Raw genomic sequence first — 23,154 nt, 5'->3', positions numbered from 1 at the left:
GCAGATATACAAGCTCATTGCCATTTTTGAAAAATTGTGAACATTTGTGAAAATCTTTGAATACGTATATTTTTTTAAGCGTTAGGATTTAGGAAAAAAAATTTTTTAATCGGCCTCAGGTCTTAATGGGTTAAGTTCAAGATTCCTTGTAAGCTGCTTGGCCAGGTGTGAAAGCGGGCCTCTGACAGGGGACTTTCATCCATTGATAGGATCAGTCAGACTGTGTTTAAGTGGATGAGCAAGGCTCACTATCTCTGTCTGCAGTCAGTTGCGGCACTAGATGCTGGATGATGAGTGATGTGCTGCTGTATGCTTCCAGCTGAACTCATTAAGTTGAATAATGTTATATTATCATCTATTGCATTGGTTCTCAACGTCTGGTCCGGGGACCACTAGGGGTCCAAATGAACCCTTAAAAGAATAGTTCACTTTATTTTTATTGTTTACCTACCCGGTGTTGTCTTAGTTTTAGTTTGTAAAACATTCCTTAACGGTGAATCCAGGATCCAAAAATGAAGAAAAAACATGGTCAATGGAATTAATCAGACTCCAACAGCAACACGATATAAGAAATCTGTTCATAAAGTCCAAAACACCGCTCATGTTATCATTTAGATTCCGTTCTACTGAAGTCCGCTGAGAGAAATCTTCCAGAAATATCACCAAAGTAGACTTTTCAAACACCTGGAAGCTAAACCGGCTCATGCACGTAACGAGAACAAGAACGCACATGGGCATGCCCGTAGGGTTCAACCGGAGCTTATTCACATTCATGCAAACGCCCAGGCGTGTGTGTCTTTGCTGCATGAGCCAGTTTAGCCCGGAATTGTTTTAAGTTATTTTTTTCATTCTATAGCCATAGAAGAAGAAAATATAGAACATGAAGAGATAGAACAGACACCGGACTGCATTATGAGCGGTGTTTTGGACTCAATTCCATTCATAACATTTTGGGATTCTGGATTCACCGTTAAGGAATGTTTTACAAAATAAAACTGCAGGAGTTAAAGACCACACCGGGGTAGGATACAGACCATCAACTTCCCTGAACACAGTCAAAAGCTGTTTGCCTCTGCCACTGGCAACACCTGCACCTGATTACAGACCTTGTTAAATACCTAGGCAACTTGGCCTTGACCAAGCCCTGCGGTGACATCATCAATTAACAAACAATCATAGATCTGGCTCAAATGGCTCTTACAGGCTTTTAATTGTTGGCTTTTAATTGTCCGAGCTGCTCCAGTGTCTTCTCTACATTACAGTGTACAAATTGACTCATAAGGTTCCATTTGGTTCCATTTGTACACTCATTTTACATACACAGTACAGTAGATTGGGGTTCCAGTGATAAAAAAAAAATCGTTGTTTTCATTGTGAGGATGACTGTGTTGTTTCGGTGTTTTCATTGTGTGGATGACTGTGTTGTTTCAGTGAACTACCGGGGCTCCATCGGTTATGGCCAGGACAGCATCCTCTCCCTGCCTGGCAATGTGGGCACGCAGGACGTCAACGATGTTCAGGTGAGAACATGACAAAATGCACTACACTGATACGATAGCCTTTATGCTCAGTGTCAGTGTTACTTGTTTTTCTAAAACAAATTCAATATATAACTTTGATTTTCGCCAAATATAATTTATGATATAAATAAGAAAGGGGGAAAAATCATGTTGCATTCAATTAAGTATACCAGGGGTCTTCAACAGGGGGTCCGGGTCCTCAGAGTTACTACAGGGGTTCCGCCAAATCTGTGTTTTTTTTCACATTAACCACTTGAACCCTAGCATCCCTATTCTGAGGAGAACTTTAGCCAACAATAGCCGATCTACAAGCTCACAACGCCTTGCGCTGCGAGGCGTTGTGAGCTTGTAGATCGGCTATTTTTGGCAAAGAGGTGTTTGGTGTAGAGGGGAAAAAAAGAGCAGACCAAGTAAACAAAAAAAGGTTAATCTGAAACACAATTTTATACAATATAGAGAGGGTCCCTGCTTCATCTCTCTCTCAGCTAAGGGGTCCTTGGCCTGAAAACATTGAAGACCCCTGAAGTATACTATACATTTACAGATAACTTTCTCCCCCCCTCTCTCTCCCTCCCTCCCCCCTGTGTCACCAGTTTGCCGTAGAGAGCGTTCTGAAAGGTGGGGAATTTGACGAGCAGAAGGTGGCGGTCGCTGGGGGTTCCCACGGTGGTTTCCTGGCCTGTCACCTGATTGGCCAGTACCCGGGCTTCTATAAGGCGTGCGTGGCTCGCAACCCCGTCACCAACATGGCCTCCATGATCGGCAGCACAGACATCCCAGACTGGTGTGTACACACAGACACACACACACACACACACACACACACACACACACACACACACACACACACACACACACCCACACCCACACACACACACACGTGTGACGTCAATCGAAGATTTCCGTTTCCGCCTGCTGCCGCTCTAAACCTTCCGCTAAATCGCAGATTCGCCATTATCTCGGCTTTGTTTTTCTCCACCGTGGAACGCTGTTTAGAAACGCTGTTTAGAAACGCTGTTTAGAAACTGCTACTACTGCAAAATGGAATGTCGCAGATTGAAAATGTCTTCTCTGGGCCACTCACACAACTACCCTGTGTGTCTACAAACAGTTGAACACGCGATCATAAGGGATTTAGCGAGGTCTGTGGCGAGGTGAAAAAGTAAGTGAGTTTTCCGTTCACATGGCGAAACATGGTGTTTTTACGCTGGGCTGGTGGACAGAGACTCCGCCCCGATCGGAATGTCTGTTGTCTGAGCGACGTGCACGTATCGCTGGTGTGTTAATAAATGATTGGACTTGCGATCATAATGAAAAAATAAAAAAGTGAACATTTTAAAGTTATAAAAAACACTAAATCGCTGGCAGTGGGCAAACACAGCTAGAAATAAGTCTGGCAGAGAATGAGTTAACCAGTCCTCACAATGTCTATTTCTCAAATTCTACTATACTTGTGGGGACATTTGGCCCTCAAGGTATAGTAATACAAGTACACACACACACACACTCACGCACACACGCACGCTCACACTCTCACATACCCACTTCCCCATTACTTCACAGCCTCATATTGGAGGTTTGAAGGGCTGACATTCTCGTTGATGACTGTAGGAGGGCGGGTGGCAGTTAAAAGATGACTTTCTGCTTCCCTTCAGGGGAAATCAGGTCTTCAATAATGCATGTCATGTGGGACACACGACACAAACGTACGCTTTGTGAGCAAAAGAGTCACTTAATCCTTTCTGTGCATGGTTAACCCATTCAAACCGGGAACACGTCTGTGTAACCACTTTATCCGTGTTTTATACTTTGGCTATACAAAAAATAGCAGATATACAAGCTCATAGCGCAGCACCGAGTGCCGTGCTATGAGCTTGTAGATCTGCTATTTTATTTAGAAAAATCGTGATTTTTTTTGCAAATCTTTGAATATGAATTTTTGAATTTATAACTCAAATCTGTGCTTCATGGGGGTCCCTGGAACTAAATATTTTTAGATGGGGGGTCCGCGACCAAATACAAATACTTTTGGGGGTCCATGACATGAAAAGTTTGAGAAATGTTCACGATTTTTCAAAAATAGCAGATCTACAAGTTCGTAGTGCTCGTATCTGCTATTTTTTAATAGCCAAAGAAATCTAAAAATAGACACAAAATTTTCCCTGTCTAAATGGGTTAACCACTTCCAAGCTGGTATCCAGGCTGGAAGGTTTCCCCGTGTCTACAGCTCTTTAGTGAACAGAAAACATATTTTTACGTTGGGATCCAATCAGGAGAGAGAACTCAGGATGAAAGTGAAATTGGAAGTGATGAAAAGAAAAAAAGAGCAGAATTGGAATTAGAACACTATACATTTTAAGCTGACGAAATGGGTGCTCTCTCCTGATTGGATGAAATTGGTAACCCTCCTGAGAATGTTCAGTAGGGGTGGAAAATAAAATCGATTGATAGATTAATCGCGATTCTGATATGGACGATTATGAAATGAAGATTTTTTTTACGTCATATCGCCAATTGCACAGAGCAGCAGCCATATTTTCAGAATATTGAGAAGCCTTTGTTATAAGTCAGTATTATTTTACCAAAAAGGACTTGTTTATTTTCTTGTTGGTTGTCTGCAATTGTTGATGTTGGCAAATATAACCTTCCAGCTGACACATCTCTTCCATTAGTTTTTATTATCAATAAAAGATAATGGAAGTAAATTAATCGCAATGCATCGCTAATCGCAATATAATCGAATCGTAGCCCTCTGAATCGAATTGAATCGTCAGGTACCTACTACCTAGCGACTTCCGCCCCTAATGTTCAGTATATTCTGTTTACTAAAGAGCTAGAGAGATGGGGAGACACCTGTTACTGAAGAAAATCTCTACAGCAGTGATTACTACCAGAATACAGAGCTTTAACCTTTCAACAAAAACCTTTTTGTTTTAACCCAAAAAATATCACTTACATTCCCTGTAACTGTGGTTTTCTCCAGGTGTATGGTGGAGGCTGGGTATGAATACACTACAGACTGCCTTCCTCAGCCTGCTGTTTGGGAACAGATGCTGCACAAATCTCCTATTAGACACATCGCTCAGGTTTGTGTTGATTCACGTTCACAACGTTTGTCGCAAGCATCTATACTGATACATGTCCGTCCATAGCAATCAAACATGACCTCCGTCTCTCTCTCGGTTTCCCAGGTGAAGACTCCAGTACTGCTCATGTTGGGGGAAGATGACAAGCGCGTGCCCAACAAGCAGGGCATTGAGTACTACAGAGCTCTCAAAGCACTGCAGGTCCCTGTGCGGTGAGTAGCTAATTGGCTGCGTTGTGTAGGTCAGAGGTTCTCAAAACGATGTCAACATGTGCCTTTGGATACAAAAAGTTAGCATTTATTGTTTTAATTTACTATATCATTACCTAACTGTGAAATACAGAAGGACAATTCTATACTCGAAATAAATATATATTACCTTTTCAAGCTGGCATCCCTACTTAAGGCATGTCATTATAAATGAAAATGTAATTATTATTATTTAAAAAATCTATCTAAAATAGCTACAATAGCCGAGCATGTAGATCGTCTATTTTCACTATGAATGCAGGTGTGCCTTGAGATTTAGACTTGCCCATTGGTGTAGCTTTGTGCACAAACATGTGGGAACCACTGTTGTACTGTAGGTCGCGTAAGGTGTAACGCAGGGATTCTCAAAGTGCGACCCCCATGGGGTCCTTGAGGGGGTTCCCAGGAAAATGTGTTAATATAGCATCAAAATCAGTTTGACCCTTTTTTTTATACTTCGGCTAGCATTGTGAGCTTCTACTGTAAATCGGCTACTTTTGAAAAATCTTGAAAACGTTAATTTCGGGGGATTATTTTGAAATTATTTAACACGAATCTTCTCTACTGGGGTGCCCTGGCACCAAATATGTATCAATTTCCTGGGTCCTTGACGTGGAAAAGTGTGAGAACCACTGGTGTAAAACGGGCCTTCCTCCTTTTTGTGTTCCGTTTCCTCATGCACCGCATCATGTGTGTTGTGCAGGTTGCTGTGGTACCCAGGGAACAACCACTCCCTGTCCAAGGTGGACGCCGAGTCAGATGGCTTCATGAACATCGCTCTGTGGATGACTCGGCACCTGTGTCAGAGATGATGGCACCCTGCTAAATGCTAGCGTGCTAAATGCTAGCGTGCTAAAGCGGCCCGTTGATATAGCAGGGTAACACAACAAGGCGCTGTGTGAGAGACCTTGTGTTTAGTGTGTGTGAAGTTCAAGCCAAAGCCACAGAAAGTTAATCATAAAAACGCACTTCCTGTAAAACCAATATACTTCTGTTATTTCCTATGAAATACATCTTTGTAAGACGCTGTTTTTGTTATTGTTTTTCTATACTTAATTATCCTTCTGACAGTACAGTAATGGACAAGGTCATGGTTCAATACAGTTAATTCAATAAACTATGTTCTCTTAAAGTACTTGTGTCATTTTTGGGCTTACTCCCCGCAATTCTCTCTATTAAAGGTAGGGTAAGTGATACGTTTTGGTAATTTATTTGTTTTTGTTAAAACTGTTAAAGTACTATTCTGATAGTAATCATTGCTACAGAGCGTTTGTTTGGTCACAGGGGTCTCTCCAGCGCTTAAGTAAACAGAATATAGTACATTTTCAGGTAGGTGACAAAGTTTAAGCCAATCAGGAGAGGGCACTGAAAATGCTTTTACTGAACAAACACTCTATAGCAATGAGTACTATCAGAATATAGCGCTATCTAACACTTATTTTAACCAAAGTAAATCACTTACACTACCTTTAACTCATTTTGCATGAGTGAGTAGCACCATTAACATTGGTTTTCAAAATGCAACATGAAAACGGATGCTGTGAGAGAGATTTATTTGGTTAAAACAAAAGATGTATCCTGACATGAAAGAGACCCCTGTTACTGAAAAAGCACTCCGCAACATGGGTCTTCAACAGGGGGTCCGGGACCCCTAGACTAGAGGGTCCTCAGAGCTAGGACAGAGGGGGCAGCTAAGTGGTTAGATAATTGGTGAAGTCATTTGACAAATGATCACATGTAATTGCTTGTGAAACTTCTACAGAACTGGCTTTCATTTTTAATCACACGACCAGCATCTGGAGGATGTATGATGTGATAGTTTCAGTTCTCCATGCTCATATTGTGCTCGAGCCTTGTCGTTATTCAGCAGACTAGAATCTGACTGGCTGCAATAGTTTAGCTCAGTCTGTCCTCAACTGGATCACTGCACGTTTCTGCTGGCTCCTCAATGCAATTCTGCAAGATTAGTCCAGTACCTCATAAAGTAAGTACAATAGTAAACCATTCTATCTTTTTTGTAGGGAATCAGTCCTTTGTGGTTCTGATTTGACACTGTTTTAGTCACTTTAGTCACTAGATCATTGTCTCCGCCAGGCCGAAAGCTATGGCCGAGACTGTTTTGCACCCTGTCCGTCCGTATGTCCCTCTGTGTGTTTGTGTCCGTCTGTGAACAGCTTATCTCTGGCACCGTTGGCTTGATCGCAGCGAAACTGCACACACACTCCCTGGATGCCCAAATTTTTCACATGAGCCTGTTCCAGCACCACAAGGATTTTTGCAAAAAAAACATGTTTTACTGTACAGATTTTGTCCAAACATCAACCGGTACATAGTATCTCTAATAATCATTAAACGAAACGGGTCTTTCAGATTTTTCATATTCCATCCTGATTGGCTAAGATTGGCATTCCAAAGTTTGCAGGAGTGCTCCGTTTTGAACAAAATGCCTCAAATCATGAACACGGCGTGCCGAGGAAGAAATGGCGCTTGAAAATGTTCAAATCAGCCTTATGATGGCGCTATGACATGCCGATCCGTGTTTTTACCTATAACTGCTCCGATCTGTGTAAAACTTTGTATGCGCACTCCCTAGAGGCCAAAGAAAAAACGTTTGCCCTGCATTTATCACATCTGCCTTTTATAGCGCCACCAGGAGGCCGACTTATGTAAAAAAAAATGATTTATATCACTCATATCATTTTATAAAAATTTCACACAAATCAGTACACATGATCTTTATAGTCAATTGATCAGGACGGATCTGTTTGATTTTTCATATTCCATCCTGATTGGGTAAGATTGACATCTAAAGTTTGCGGGAGTGGCCCATTTTCAACAAAATGACGCAAATCGTGAACGCAGCGTCCAATTGCGGTGAAACTTTGCACGCTCATTCGCGTTACGCTACGTTGAGGAACAAATGCCACCCTTTTCACATTGCCCTATCATAGCGTCACCAGGAGAACGATTTTTGCAAAACATTATATATATTTTTTCCTCCTACAAACTTATTCCAAACATAACGCAAATCGGTACACATTATCTCTATAGTCAAGACGGATCCGTCCGATTATTCACATTCCATCATTCCAACATTGCTGGCCCACAATAACCTTCGTGACCTGGCGGAGACCTGTGCTCCTATAGTTTTTAGTTCTAATGTATTTACCAAATTTACTGGGAAAATTTGAAATGCAACATTCTTGCATTTCAAGACACATCACACGTTCATTGCATAAAAACTTCAAAAGAAGTCGAGAAAGACTTACTGGCAAGTCTGTGAAAATATATTGTTCCATGTAGACATTTAGGGTGGTATGTAATGAATAATAAAGGCCTGCATTATTGAAGCAAAAGTACAGTGCTTATTGTACTGACAATACAATATAACAGGAATTATATAAGTACATTATAATACTATTGTAATACCTACATTATATATTTTTTTAATATCTAAAGTGTTGTCCAATTTCTTTTCAGGTCATGTGGCAAAATGTCATATTCATACTTTGTCAACTGCCATCATTTGTGGGAGCAAGAAATCCCAGATTTTTCCCTTGTGACAGTGATGTTAACTTGACTGCAGTAGACTGTTCACACCGTCCGCTCATTAACATTCCTCAAATTAGGTCTGACACTGTCGTGTCATTGAACTTAGGTCAGACAAAGATCACGAAAGTTGGTCGGAATGCTTTCTCAGGTGTCCCAAACCTTACGATTTTGAAGATAAATTGGAACTGCATGCCATTTGGCTTTCGAACTTCGGACAATAGCTATTGCAAAATGGACATCCAGCATGATGCCTTCAAGGACCTGGACAAGCTCGAGTCTCTCAATCTGTCAGGAAACGGCCTCACTTCTCTACCCTGGTTACCCAAAAGCCTAAAGACTTTGGATCTGGAGAGGAACCACATCTTCAATATAGAACACCCTTTTAACACTCCACATCTACAGCAGCTCTTTCTTACTTATAACTGCTTTTATGCAAACCCTTGTAATCGGTCCTTTCACATCCACGAGGATGTTTTTAGGGAGCTTACTGAACTCCAAAATCTTACTCTAGGATACAACAATTTGACATCAGTCCCTACAGGGCTGCCACCATCACTGATGACACTGGATTTAAGAGAGAATACCATCACTGAGATCTTGGATGGTGCTTTTGCCAACCTCACGTGTCTTAAAAGGCTAATTTTAGAATGGAATTGCCAGCGTTGTGACCATGCTGCCAGGACATGCATTCCCTGCCCAAATAATGACGCCCTCAAACTCCACCCAAACTCTCTCAATATTACGAACAGCTCTATTGAATACCTAAGTTTGAGAGGAAACTCACTGAACACATTTCCAGAGGGCCTCTTCAAACCTTTGAAACGGTTACAAAGATTGGACCTCTCTGACAACTTCCTAATTGATGCCATTGAAAATGGCACCTTCTTCTCTGAGCTCAATGGCCTGACTTGGCTTAGCCTTATTTACAACTATGAACCAAATAAAACACAAAGAAACCTAACATTATCACCACATCTTGGAAACCTCTCTGAGCTTAGATATCTCCTCCTCAGTGGGAACTTTTTCCTCACACTTTCAAGTGAAAGCCTAGAAGTTCTGTCCAAGCTTCGAAATCTAGAGTCACTGGAGCTGCGAATGAACTTCATCAACTCTATTAACATGAGCGCTTTGAGGCAGCTGCCTGCCCTTACCAAAGTTGACCTCTCCCAGAACATACTGACCTTCCTCCCACGTTGTTCTTATCTGTCCTCTAAATGTCCATCACAGCAAAGCTCTCAAAATCAGAATTGGCATACATTTCGTGATTTCACTGACCCTCCCCTAATTCTAATGGATAGAAAGGATGCCAAAAGTGACACGTGGGAACCAACTGAAACTAATGTACTGTGTAACAATGACAATGTGTTGCACAAGACAATATGGGACTTCAAATACTGTTTCTGCCAAAGTAATTTGACATATTATGACCTCTCTCAAAATGACATTCTTTCCCTTAACCAAGCTGTATTTGTGGGTATGGAAAATGCTGTTTGCTTAGATCTGTCCTACAATTACATGAGCCAGGCATTGCGGAAAGGACCATTTAGTAACATGAAAAACTTGGTTTATCTTAATATGGCCTATAATAGAATCGACCTTTACTACCCTGAAGCTTTCAGTGAGCTTCAAACTACTCTGAAGGTACTGGACCTCAGTAACAATGACTTCCATTTCCAATTAAAGGGCATGGGTCATAGCTTTGGGTTCCTCCAAAATCTCGCTCACTTGGAAGTCCTAAGCCTGGCAAACAATGGCATTGGAATAAGAATAAATAAAAATTTAAGCAGCAACTCTCTTAAGTACCTCTACTTCTCTGGCAATCACCTCAACCTCATGTGGGACCCTGGCAACAAGGAGTACATTCATTTCTTCCAAAACCTTGTTAGCTTAATCTACCTGGACATATCTCAGAATGAGCTTAGCTCTGTCTCAGAAGAGGTGGTCTGTAACCTACCGAAAAGCATTCAGACACTCAGCATCAGCAACAACAAATTGAGCTACTTCGCCTGGCGGAACATCACAGTACTCAGCAAACTACGCCACCTCAACCTCAGTGGAAACCACCTTGATAATTTGCCTAATGCAAATCTGGACCAATTAGAATTTGGTCCAAATTTTACTCTCCTGGACCTCAGTCACAATTATATTAGCACTCTCCCTGATGACTTCTTCAGCAAGGCCAAAACCCTGCAGTCTCTCTATATCAGCCACAACAGTATCAAACAGCTGGACCAGCAGGTGCTTCCCTCCTTGTTGAGAAATGGCAGTGCCCTTCAGAAGCTCGCCCTGCATGCCAACCCATTTGAATGTAACTGTGATGCTTCCAGTTTAGCAGACTTCCTGCAGTCCAGTCCTGTAGACATTCCCTATCTCACTACAAAAGTCCTCTGTGAGTTCCCAGAATCCATGCAGAAAAGCAGTGTCCTGTCCATCGACCACCGCTCCTGCCAAGAGATCTATGGCAGCATTGCGTTCCTCTTCACGTCGTTCTTGGCTGTGGCATGTACAGTTTTCCCCATGTTGAAGCACCTCTATGGCTGGGATCTATGGTATGGCTTACAGGTGCTGTGGGCAGGATATAAAGGCTACTCCCAGCTGCCTGGAAGTGACCTTCAGAAACAATATGATGCCTTCATTGTGTTTGACACAGAGAACCCAGCTGTGAGGGACTGGGTTTATAACGAGTTTATCGTCCAAATGGAGACTGTAGGTCATAGGAGATTCTGCCTCTGTCTGGAAGAAAGGGACTGGATACCAGGGGTTTCCTGTATTGAGAACCTCCACAATGCTGTGTATAGCAGTGTGAAGACAGTGTTTGTGCTTTCCAGCGGAGGGAGTAATGCACATGGCGGTGAAGCAGTCAATGGTGTGATACGCCAGGCTTTCTTCATGGTTCAGCAGAGGCTTCTGGATGAGAAGGTTTGTAATAAATGAACTTTGCTATTCTTTATTCCAGTGGTTCTCAAAGTTGGGTCCGGTGACCCCCAGGGGCCATTGAGCGGTTTCCAGGAGGTCCCCAGCAAAATGAGTTAAAGGGGTATTTCACTTTAAAACACTTATGGAGTTATTTTAACATCTACTGTGGCTTTTGTGTGCAGTTCAAACTCCATTTTAACCATGTTAGACTCATTGAAAACACATGTCCCTGCTTCTGTTGACTGATATTGTCCTTCTAATGTGTGAGGGGGCTGTGTTTTTCAGTTTTTCATAAATGTTTAACAAAAATAATCACAAAACTAAAAATAATTTAAAAAACACAGCCCCCTCACCGATTACAAGGACAAAATCCGTCACCAGAACCAGGAACGTGTTTTCAATGGATTTATATAGGAGGGGGGCGTGGCTGATAACATTACTATCAAATGTCTAAATATTGATCCAAGCAACTTAAAAACAGATTGGGCTGCACACAAAAGCACGAGTAGACATTAAAGTGATCCTAGAAGTGTTTTTTATAGTGAAATACCCATTTTAATATATCATCAAAATCAACAAAATAGCCACTCTATTAGCATACAAAGTTATGAGCTTGTAGATCAGCTATTTTCAAAGAATTTTGAAAACGTGAAAATGTAATTCTGAACAAACATTTTAACACAAATCTTATTATTTTTCGATTTCTGCAGCCAAATGCATATCAATTTAGGGGTCCTTAACATGAAAATGGTTGAGAATCAGTGCTTTATATTTTTTTTAGTAAATACACCTATGCTCACCAAGTTGACGGCTTATCTCTCCCCTCCCCCCTTTCTTTTTTTTTAAACAAGATGGACGTGGCAGTACTGGTTCTGCTGGACGAGACATTTCCCAAGATGAAGTACCTTCAACTGAGGAAGCGTCTGTGCAGAAAGTCTGTGCTGTCCTGGCCCAGAAACCCCAGGGCCCAACCTCTGTTCTGGACCAGAATGAGAATGGCCCTGTCGTTAGATAACCTGCGATTCTATGACAGCAAGATGAGTGAAAGTTTCATATAATTAGCTTAGCATACATCCCTGACATGCAAAAGTGGACAACTTATATTTATAACGTGATTTACCTAATTTAACTGACTCTCAATGATGACTGCTTTGTAATTCAATCTAATATTTCATTGAATTTTTAAATGCCTGAATGTTTATATGATTTCTCTCTGGTTGTTGTTGATTCCAAACTGTCACTTTCACTGGCCAGGGTCATTTACACTAGCGTCCCTGTGTATGCATTGACTGAACAACGCATCTGTTGAAAATAATATAGTCTCATCTAGAAAGGTTTTATGATTATGGTGGCTACAGGTATCATGTGGAAGATGATGATTTATGTATGTCTCTTAGTTTGTTTGTAATATGGTTAAATGTTGTCGTCGAGTTATGTATCGTTTTTTGTAAAATGGTAACATTTTAAATAAAATTACAATAAAATCAGTATGCCTATATATTTAGTTGAACTAATGTAATTCCATAGGCGTATCGCTAGAAAATAATGGACGTATTATGTGATGAAATTGTATTAGAAAATAAATATCCATCTCTACTAATGTGTCACAGAATCTCAGTTTCACTTCCCCTTGTGGGGAAGTGAAATCTCAGTCATTGCTCAACAGCTCAGTGGCAGACTGTCTGTGGCAAGAACAAAGGGCACAAGCACTCGTACAAAAAGTACTCAAATGTTTTACTTAAGTAAAAGTATTAATATTGCAATATAGAAATACTCGTAAAAAATACAAGTAAAAGTCCGGAATTCAAAATGTACTTGAGTAAAAAAATACAAAAGTATTGGCATTAAAATGTACTTAAAGTACTAAAAGTAAAAGTAATCATTATGCAGAATGTCCCATTTCAAGTTTTCTTTAGAAAATAGTAGATCTACAAGCTCACAATGCGTCACATCGCATAACGCATTGTGAGCTTGTAGATCGGCTATTTTCAAATGTCCGAAATGGACATTACTATTACAAAACATAATGTACAGTATGTTTTGTAATAGTAATCAAAATCTACAAAGTAACTAGTAAGTTTTCAAATAATTGTAGTGGAGTAAAAGTACAATATTTTTCTCTGAGATGTTACTTACGTCCTCTTGCACTTCTTATAGATGAGGCAGCGGGGCTGTCATCTAAGGCACGTAGAGCCAATCGTAGCAACCAGGTTTCTCCATCTGTGTCTGTCGTGGGCAAGGTGTTGGTTGAGCTTGTGCCAGAGTCACATCACAAGCCTTTAGGTCCTGGGCTTTTACATCCAGCCAGCGGGTGCGGGAGTAGAAGTAAAAGTATTGGAAATTGTAGATATTCAAGTAAAGTACAAAATACCTCAAAATTGTACTTAAGTACTGTACTAAATGTATTTAGTTACTTTCTGGGCACTGGGCCCAAGCTACATTTGGTGGTTTACCAGCACCAGTGTTGGGCAAGTTGCTAAGGCAGAGTAATAAGTTGGTTCATTATAATTTATTTAAGAAGTAATACCATTACTTTACTTATTAAGAAGTAATACCATTACTTTACTTATTACTTGGTATGAAGAGTAACTAGTTACTAAGTTATATTATTATGTTACTTTGGCTACCCAAAAGCCTTCTCCATCATGATCCGCCACCCTAATCTTTTTGACCCACGGACCAGCCCTGACCTACACTAACATGTTACATCATCATTTCTACAAGCCAACAAGGCATTGCATCACAATGTGTTGATAGCTTGTAGATATGAACTTTTTTCAACTTTATCTCAAAGTTACTTGGATTAATAACTGTAGTATTATTGCTGTTTTTGCTGTAATGAAAGTAATACTATTAGTAAAAGTTATTGATGTTGTCAATGAAAATGAGCTGTATATTTATAGTCAGGGTAGGGGGAAAGTTAGGGTGGAATCGGAGTAGAATTCTTCTTTTGGCCATGTATTTGTAAGTGTAGTGACCTAGTCTCTGTCACAATGTAGTCCCTAGTCTCTTTCAGGTCAGATTGTCAGAATGACCACTCTAGTAGTAGTAAATTATTTTGGTCATTTAAACAAATATACAATGTATTCATTTCATATCATATAAATCAGTGTAACAGACCAAAACGGTGTAGGCTGAAGCCAATGGCTTATTGTGCCTACCTTTTTCACATTTGAGTCAAAGATCGAACGTAAAGAAAAAAAAAAGTTTGGTCAGGGCAGGATAAACTGTTTCCACATCAGTAACTTTAAGGCAGGCACCCTATCATATCTTGAACGTTACTGGTTGGAAGAGCATTTGAATATTCAAGTTTCAAGATTTTGTCATGACTCACGACAACCCTGTAAAACAACTTGAGTGCCATTATTGTCTGTGCGTGGAGGAACGGAGCACAGTACCATTAACAGCGTTCTCCAGGCCGGTAACAGCAGAGCGAGGATGATAGCACCGACAGCAGCACCGACAGCACCTGAACATCTGGATGTACGATTTGATGGTTTCACTTCTCCATAAAGGTGGCCTGTCCCATTGTGCTGGAGCCTTTTAGTTATTCAAGTAGATCTATTTAGAATCTGACTGCAATAGCTTATCACAGTTTGTCCTCAACTGGATTACTGCACATTTCTGCTGGCTCCTCAATGCAATTGTTGAAGACTAGTAGTCCAGTACCTTATCTAGTAAGTACAATAGTTTGTCATTCTATCTTTTTTATATAGGAAATCAGCTCTTGGTGGTTCTGATTTGACATTTATTTAGTCACTTTAGTATGGATCATCATACGTTTTAAATACTAAATGTCTTGGGGAAAATGTAAATGTAACATTCTTGTATTTCAAGACATTTACATGTTAAAACTTAATTGTATAACTTCTAATGAAATCAAGAAAGATTGACAAGTAATTTTGTGGAAATATAATATATATCACTGCCTGTAGAGTGAGATAATAATTGTCTATTGTACAATACAGGCATACCTGATTGAAAAAAAACTGTTCTATACAATAAGTTTTATATATAAGTGCATTACAATACTATTGCAATGACTACATTACTTACTATGTTAATAAATAGCTAATTGTAATTAGGTCTAAAGTCTTCTCCAATTTCTTTTCAGATCATGTGGCAAAATGTCATATTCATACTTTGTCAACTGCCATTTGTGGGAGCAAGAAATCCCAGATTTTTCCCTTGTGACAGTGATGTTAACTTGACTACAGTAGACTGTTCACACCGTCCGCTCATTAACATTCCTCACATAAGGAATGTAACACTGTCTAACACTGTCGTGTCATTGGACTTAAGTCAGACAAAGGTCACGAAAGTTGGTCAGAATGCTTTCTCAGGTGTCCCGAACCTTACGATTTTGAAGATAATGTGGAATTGTCTACCAGTTAGCATGCAAGCTTTGGACAATAGCTCTTGCAAAATGGACATCCACCATGAGGCCTTCAAGGGTCTGGACAAGCTTGAGTCTCTTTATCTGTCAGGAAACAGCCTCACTTCTCTACCCTGGTTACCTGAAAGCCTCACAATTTTGGATCTGGAAAGGAACCACATCTTCAATATAGAACACCCTTTAAACACTCCACATCTGCAGCAGCTCTTTCTTACCATGAACTGCTTTTATGGAAACCCTTGTTATCAATCCTTTCACATCCACAAGGATGTTTTTAGGGAGCTTACTGAACTCCAAAATCTTACTCTAGGATACAACAATTTGACATCAGTCCCTACAGGGCTGCCACCATCACTGCTGAGACTGGATTTAGGAGACAATACCATCGCTGAGATCTTGGATGGTGCTTTTGCCAACCTCACTCGCCTTGAAAGTCTAAATTTAGAATGGAATTGCCAGCGTTGTGACCGTGCAGCCAGGATATGCATTCCCTGTCCACAACATGCCCCCCTCCAACTCAATACAAACTCTTTCACTGCTACAAACAGCTCTATTGAGTACCTAAGTTTGAGAGGAAACTCACTGAAAACATTTCCAGAAGGCCTCTTTAAACCTTTGAAAAAGTTAAAGAGATTGGACCTCTCTGACAACTTCCTTATTGATGCCATCGGAAATGGTACCTTCTTCTCTGAGCTCAAGGGCCTGACTTGGATTAGCCTTAATTACAACTATAAACCAAATATGAAACTCAAAGACCTAAAACTATCAGGACATCTTGGAAACCTCTCTGAGCTTAGATCTCTCCTCCTCAGTGGTAACTTTTTCCTCGCGCTTTCAAGGCAAAGCCTAGAAGTTCTGTCCAAGCTCCGAAACTTAAAGATATTGGAGCTGCGAATGAACTTCATCAACTCTATTAACATGAGCGCTTTGAGAAAGCTGCCTGCCCTTACCAAAGTTGACCTCTCCCAGAACATACTGACCTTCCACCCACATTCGTATCTGTCCTCTACTAAACGTTCATCACAGCTGAGCCCTCAAAATCAGAACCTTTATACATTTCGTGATTTCACTGACCCTCCCCTAATTCTTATAGATCGAAAGGAAACCAAAAGTGACACGTGGGAACCAACTGAAACTAATGTACTGTGTAACAGTGACCGTGTGTTGCACAAAACAATATGGGACTTCAAATGCCCGTATAATTTGACATATTATGACCTCTCTCAAAATGACATTCTTTACCTTAACCAAGCTGTATTTGTGGGTATGGAAAATGCTGTTTGCTTAGATCTGTCCTACAATTACATGAGCCAAGCATTGCGGAAAGGACCATTTAGTAACATGAAAAACTTGGTTTATCTTAATATGGCCTATAATAGAATTGACCTTTACTACCCTGACGCTTTCAATGAGCTCCACACTACTCTAAAGGTACTGGACCTCAGTAACAATGACTTCCACTTCCAAATGAGGGGCATGGGTCATAGCTTTGGGTTCCTCCAAAATCTCTCTCACTTGGAAGTCCTAAGCCTGGCAAACAATGGCATTGGAATAAGAATAAATCAAAATATAAGCAGCGACTCTCTTAAGTACCTCTTCTTCTCTGGCAATCACCTCAACCTCATGTGGGGCCCTGGCAACAAGGAGTACATTCATTTCTTCCAAAACCTCGTTAGCTTAATCTACCTGGACATATCTCAGAATGAGCTTAGCTCCGTCTCAGAAGAGGTGGTCTGTAACCTACCGAAAAGCATTCAGACACTCAGCATCAGCAACAACAAATTGAGCTTTTTCCACTGGCAGGGTATCACAGTACTCAGCAAACTGCGCCACCTCAACCTCAGTGGAAACTACCTTGATAATTTGCCTAATGCAAATCTGGACCAATTAGTATTTGGACCAGATTTTACTCTCCTGGACCTCAGTCACAATTACATTAGCACTCTCCCTGATGACTTCTTCAGCAAGGCCAAAACCCTGCATTCTCTCTATATCAGCCACAACCGTATCAAACAGCTGGACCAGCAGGTGCTGCCCACCTTGTTGAGAAATGGCAGTGCCCTTCAGAAGCTCGCCCTGCATGCCAACCCATTTGAATGTAACTGTGATGCTTCCAGTTTAGCAGACTTCCTGTGGTCCAGTCCTGTAGACATTCCCTATCTCACTACAAAAGTCCTCTGTGAGTTCCCAGAATCCAAGCAGAGAAGCAGTGTCCTGTCCGTCGACCACCGCTCCTGCCAAGAGATCTACGGCAGCATTGCGTTCCTCTTCACGTCGTTCTTGGCTGTGGCATGTACGGTTTTCCCCATGTTGAAGCACCTCTATGGCTGGGATCTATGGTATGGCTTACAGGTGCTGTGGGCAGGATATAAAGGCTACTCCCAGCTGCCTGGAAGTGACCTTCAGAAACAATATGATGCCTTTGTTGTGTTTGACACAGAGAACCCAGCTGTGAGGGACTGGGTTTATAACGAGTTTATCGTCCAAATGGAGACTGCAGGTCATAGGAGATTCTGCCTCTGTCTGGAAGAAAGGGAATGGATACCTGGGGTTTCCTGTATTGAGAACCTCCACAATGCGGTGTATAGCAGTGTGAAGACAGTGTTTGTGCTTTCCAGCGGAGGGAGTAATGCACATGGCGGTGAAGCAGTCAATGGTGTGATACGCCAGGCTTTCTTCATGGTTCAGCAGAGGCTTCTGGATGAGAAGGTTTGTAAATAAATGAACTTTGCTATTCTTTATTCCAGTGGTTCTCAAAGTTGGGTCCGGTGACCCCCAGGGGCCATTGAGCGGTTTCCAGGAGGTCCCCAGCAAAATTAGTTAAAGGGGTATTTCACTTTAAAACACTTCTGGAGTTATTTTAACATCTACTGTGGCTTTTGTGTGCACCCCAGAACTTTTTTAAGTTGCTTGATTCAATATTTAGATATTTGAATACATCTAATATATCGTCAGTGTCCAGCCGGGACCAGCTAACTCCTTTTTCAGTTTTTTTTTTTTTTTCATAAATCAACGCTATTGAACCCCCTCTACATCTGTGTAATTTAAAAAAAAATAATAACATATGAAAAGTATTAAAAAGCGCCTCTGACAAAAACTCCTAACTCCATTGGACCCTCAAACTGTCCGTCAAAAACAAACAACTCCCCCCTCCTCTCAGGCTCTCGAGAAGCTCTGCTCTGTATGAGGCAGACAGGGAGAAGATTTTTCAATGCTTTTGGGAGAACATAAACTGGGAAGAGAAGAGAATGTATGTGCAAGGTTTGATAGATGTCACCCCAGTAAAGAGGAGAAGGGTGTCTTCACAAAGGTCATCTGCTCGTGTTTTCTTTTTAAATGTTAATGGACAGAGAATGAGTGTGTGCAGGAGTTTGTTTCAAACATCTCCAAGAGCTCAAGGAGATCATGCCAAAAGACTTTCACAGCTTTTATGACAATCTAAAGCACTAAGAAACACCCACCACACACACGCAACACACAACACACAACAGTGTGATAATAAAATGTTGATAGGTATATGATAGGTAAATTCAACTGTGGTTGTTATTGTTAGTGCAGTAGGCTACAGATTTGATAGGCTAAAGATTCTATTTTTCATGAATGTATTTTGTATTTATATGCCATTTTTTTTTATTGTTGGTGTGCCATGATCGCTTTTGTTAAATACATGATTGAGTATTGAGGCAGAATTGTTTGTTGCACTCAACTGTAGAAGAACAACAGTGGTAACAGTTAGATCCATGGTTGTTTACAATGCATGTTAAAATAAAAGTTGTTTAAGTACAGAATTCAGCTTGATCTATAGTATATGAGGATGGCGCTCACCATAAATAGCTGATCTCCAAGCTCACAATGCGTTGTGATGTGTTGTGAGCTTTGAGATCCATTGCCAGCTGTTCTTATCAATGATGGACAAAACCTCCTAACTCCACTTGCACTGGATTTGGGTAAAGTGGTGATAATATAATGACACATGCAAGTATCTGATAATATATAAAGTCACAATACCAAGTTTGATGAGGCAGTATTGCTTTGTTTTAAAAATATAAGGTTTTCTTCATTTTCTGAAAATTTTATATTTTGTTTTTCATTTCCTGAACAATTACCATTTTGGATTTAGCTGGTTCCGGCCGAACAGCAGAGATATACTGTTTATAAACCCATTGAAGTTCAAACTCCATTTTAACCATGTTAGACTCATTGAAAACACACGTCCCTGCTTCTGTTGACTGATATTGTCCTTCTAATGTGTGAGGGGGCTGTGTTTTTCAGTTTTTCATAAATGTTTAACAAAAATAATCACAAAAAAACAAAAAGTAATTCAAAACACAGCCCCCTCACCGATTACAAGGACAAAATCAGTCACCAGAACCAGGAACGTGGGTTTTCAATGGATTTATATAGGAGGGGGGCGTGGCTGATAACATTACTATCAAATGTCTAAATATTCATCCAAGCAACTTAAAAACTGTCTGGGCTGCACACAAAAGCCCGAGTAACACATTAAAGTGATCCCAGAAGTGTTTTATAGTGAAACACCCATTTTAATAGAGCATCAAAATAGCCACTCTATTAGCATACAAAGTTATGAGCTTGTAGATCAGCTATTTTCAAAGAATTTAGAAAATGTGTGAATTTTTTATTTTGAAACATTTTAACATCTTTTTATATGATTTCTGCAGCCAAATGCATATAGATTTAGGGGTCCTTAACATGAAAATGGTTGAGAATCAGTGCTTTATTCATTTTTTAGTTAATCCACCTACTGTATGCTCACCAAGTTGACGGCATATCCTCCCCCCCTTTTCTTTTTTTCATTTATTTTTAAACAAGATGGACGTGGCAGTACTGGTTCTGCTGGACGAGACATTTCCCAAGATGAAGTACCTTCAACTGAGGAAGCGGCTGTGCAGAAAGTCAGTGCTGTCCTGGCCCAGAAACCCCAGGGCCCAACCTTTGTTCTGGACCAGAATGAGAATGGCCCTGTCGTTAGATAACCTGCGATTCTATGACAGCAAGATGAGTGAAAGTTTCATATAACTTAGCTTCATACATCCCTAAACATGCAACATTGGACAATTTCTGTTTATAATGTCAAGCATCGTTGGATAGATGATTTTAAAATGAGATAAACCTAATTTCTGACTGCTGCTTTGGAATTCAGTCTAATTTTTTATTTAAGTTTTTAAATGCCTAAAATGTTATGTGATTTCTATCTGGTTGTTGATGCCAAACTGTCACTTTCACTGGCCAGGGTTATTTACAATAGATTCCCTGTTTGTGTGCTGTAGTGCATTGACTGAATAACAGTCATCTGTTGAAAATTATAAAGTAATTCTTTTTTACCGGATAGCCAATTTAAAGCATTTTCGAGTGTCACAGGAAAATAATGGATATGAAGCATATACGATGAAATTATAAAAAATGTGTCCATCTCTATTAAATTTTCCACAATATCTCACAATTTCACTTTCCCTTGTGGGGAAGTGAAACCTCTGTTATTGCTTAAGCACAGTGGCAGACTGCCTGAGTGGCAGCTGCAAAAAACCTAAATAACAAGCTGCATGCAGCTTGTGTGCAAGTACTAATGGTGAAAGGGTTCCAAACCCTGGTTAACATTAGAATTGTTTTATTATGTGACTCAGGTTTAAACTTTAAAAACTACACTTGTTTAATAAAATACTTTAGGGAATGGAACTATTAACTATTTAACCATTATTTCACAAATGCATGTCAATGAAAATGAGCTGTGTGTTGAGCTTAGTCGGGGTATAGGGGTAAGGTCCATGTGGGATCAGAGTAGAATTCTTCTTTTGACCGTGTGTTTGTAAATGTCAGTGACCTTGTCTGTGTCAAACTAGAAAAAGTACTAGAAAACTAGAAAAAGTGCTCCTCAGAGCTCAGGTCTCCTAGTCTGGTTCCAGACGAATCTGCCTTTGCAAAATTGCATTGCACTTTAGGTTACAACCAGCAAGCAAGGCCAGCAATGTTAGAAATTTGCCAATCAGGATGGAATATGGAATATCGGACATATCCGTCTTAATCACATGACTATAGTGATAATATGTACCGATTTGCGTGATGTTTGGACGAAATCTGTAGGAGTAATATCAAATACTTTGTTTAGCAAAAATTGGCCTCCTGGTGGCGCTATGACAGGACAGGATGTGAAAATGGTGGCATGTGTTCCTCGGCCTAGAGGGAATGTGCGTGCAAAGTTTCACGACAATCAGAAGCTGCGTTTATGAATTGAGATTTTTTGTTCACAACGGGCCACTCCAAACTTTAGATGCCAATCTTAGCCAATCAGGATGGATTATGAAAAATCGAACAGATCCATGTTGATCACATGAGTCATGACTATAGAGATAATGTGTACCGATTTGCGTGATTTTTGGACAAAATCTGTGGGAGTAATATCAAGAAATGTCTTAAGCAAAAATCGGCCTCCTGGTGGCGCAATAAAAGGCTGATGTGAAAAATGCAGGGCAGAGGTCCTTCTAGAGAGTGAGCGTGCAAAGTGTCACGCCGATCGGTCAAGTACAGGTAAAAACGTGAATCGGCCTGTTATAGCGCCACCATAAGGCAGATTTGAAAAAGGTATGGTGGCATTTCTTCCTTGGCCTAGTGGCAATGTGCGTGCAAAGTTTGTTTTGCAAACATCGGCCTCCTGGTGGCGCTATAACAGGCCGATCTGAAATATTCTGGGCAGATGTTTTGCTCCGGCATCCAGGGAGTGTGCAGGCTCTGTTTCGCTGCGCTCGGGCCAACGGTGCCGGAGATTAGACACACACGGATGAACACACGGACGGATGGACAGAGTGCAAAACATAGTCTCTGCCATGCCTTCGGCCTGGCGGAGACAACGATCTGAGAGCCTGCCATGTACCATCCCACATCTGTTCCCGAGCTGGGTCTTGCTCAACTTCAGTTCTACTGAAGTGGTTGACTTTGGTTATTTTCTGTCATATTTTGGTTAGGGCAGGGTAAACTATTTCCACTATAACTATAACTTTAAGGCATTAGAACATCTTTCATTCACATTACTGGTTGGAAGAGGATATGAATATTCAAGTTTCAAGATTTTATTTGTTACATCCCATATAAAGGGACAAAGTGTCCCTTGGTTTTGGCTCCTCGACACTAGCACGAGACACATTGGCAAAAGAATAGCAATAAAGTGGCAGTAGGTACCCCTGAGAGAGTATACTACTGCTGCTCTCTCAACCAGGCTGAGAGGAATTACTCCCTGTTCACAACTTGTACTTGTAACAGACTATTTCTACAATAGGGTACTGTACTTTTACTTAAGTAAAACATGTGAGTACTTCTTCCATCACTGCCCTTCACTGGCTCCCTGTTAAGGCTCACTCAGACATCAAGGTCCTCTAGTCTAGCCAATAAATCACTGCATGGGCTAGCTCCACTGTACCTAT

The 23,154-nt window shown here is 40.7% G+C and overlaps 4 protein-coding genes across 4 annotated transcripts in view; all 4 read left to right on the top strand.

Annotated features, from left to right (window-relative positions):
• The window catches only part of LOC308096904 (acylamino-acid-releasing enzyme-like), a 30,467-nt gene extending 24,481 nt beyond the window's left edge, over positions 1-5,986 (top strand). The window contains exons 19-23 of the mRNA XM_080444421.1: positions 1,432-1,520; positions 2,114-2,304; positions 4,504-4,606; positions 4,712-4,818; positions 5,558-5,986. Coding sequence (XP_080300547.1) covers positions 1,432-1,520; positions 2,114-2,304; positions 4,504-4,606; positions 4,712-4,818; positions 5,558-5,666 — 599 coding nt within the window. The 3' untranslated portion in view covers positions 5,667-5,986. The remainder of the gene's footprint in view (positions 1-1,431; positions 1,521-2,113; positions 2,305-4,503; positions 4,607-4,711; positions 4,819-5,557) is intronic.
• A 719-nt stretch (positions 5,987-6,705) lies between these two features.
• On the top strand, positions 6,706-12,894 carry tlr9 (toll-like receptor 9). The gene is made up of 3 exons (XM_080444107.1): positions 6,706-6,838; positions 8,335-11,325; positions 12,174-12,894. Exons 1-3 carry the CDS (start codon positions 6,803-6,805, stop codon positions 12,378-12,380), a joined length of 3,234 nt encoding a protein of 1,077 aa, XP_080300233.1. The 5' UTR covers positions 6,706-6,802; the 3' UTR covers positions 12,381-12,894.
• Positions 12,895-15,588: 2,694 nt separating this feature from the next.
• LOC308096369 (toll-like receptor 7) lies at positions 15,589-16,833 on the top strand (the record flags this gene model as incomplete). Its single annotated transcript, XM_080443793.1, has 2 exons — positions 15,589-16,713; positions 16,812-16,833. Exons 1-2 carry the CDS (start codon positions 15,695-15,697, stop codon positions 16,831-16,833), a joined length of 1,041 nt encoding a protein of 346 aa, XP_080299919.1. The 5' UTR covers positions 15,589-15,694.
• A 39-nt stretch (positions 16,834-16,872) lies between these two features.
• LOC308097541 (toll-like receptor 9) lies at positions 16,873-20,758 on the top strand (the record flags this gene model as incomplete). Its single annotated transcript, XM_080445373.1, has 2 exons — positions 16,873-18,427; positions 20,552-20,758. The coding sequence occupies exons 1-2, from the start codon at positions 16,985-16,987 to the stop codon at positions 20,756-20,758; spliced, it is 1,650 nt and encodes a 549-aa protein (XP_080301499.1). The 5' UTR covers positions 16,873-16,984.
• Between the last annotated feature and the right edge of the window lie 2,396 nt (positions 20,759-23,154).

Source organism: Gymnoscopelus braueri, assembly GCF_963280865.1.
Source record: "Gymnoscopelus braueri genome assembly, chromosome: 12".
Classification (NCBI taxonomy): domain Eukaryota; kingdom Metazoa; phylum Chordata; class Actinopteri; order Myctophiformes; family Myctophidae; genus Gymnoscopelus; species Gymnoscopelus braueri.
The sequence above is the reverse complement of the archived record's forward strand: the minus strand, read 5'-3'. Positions and strand labels throughout refer to the sequence as shown.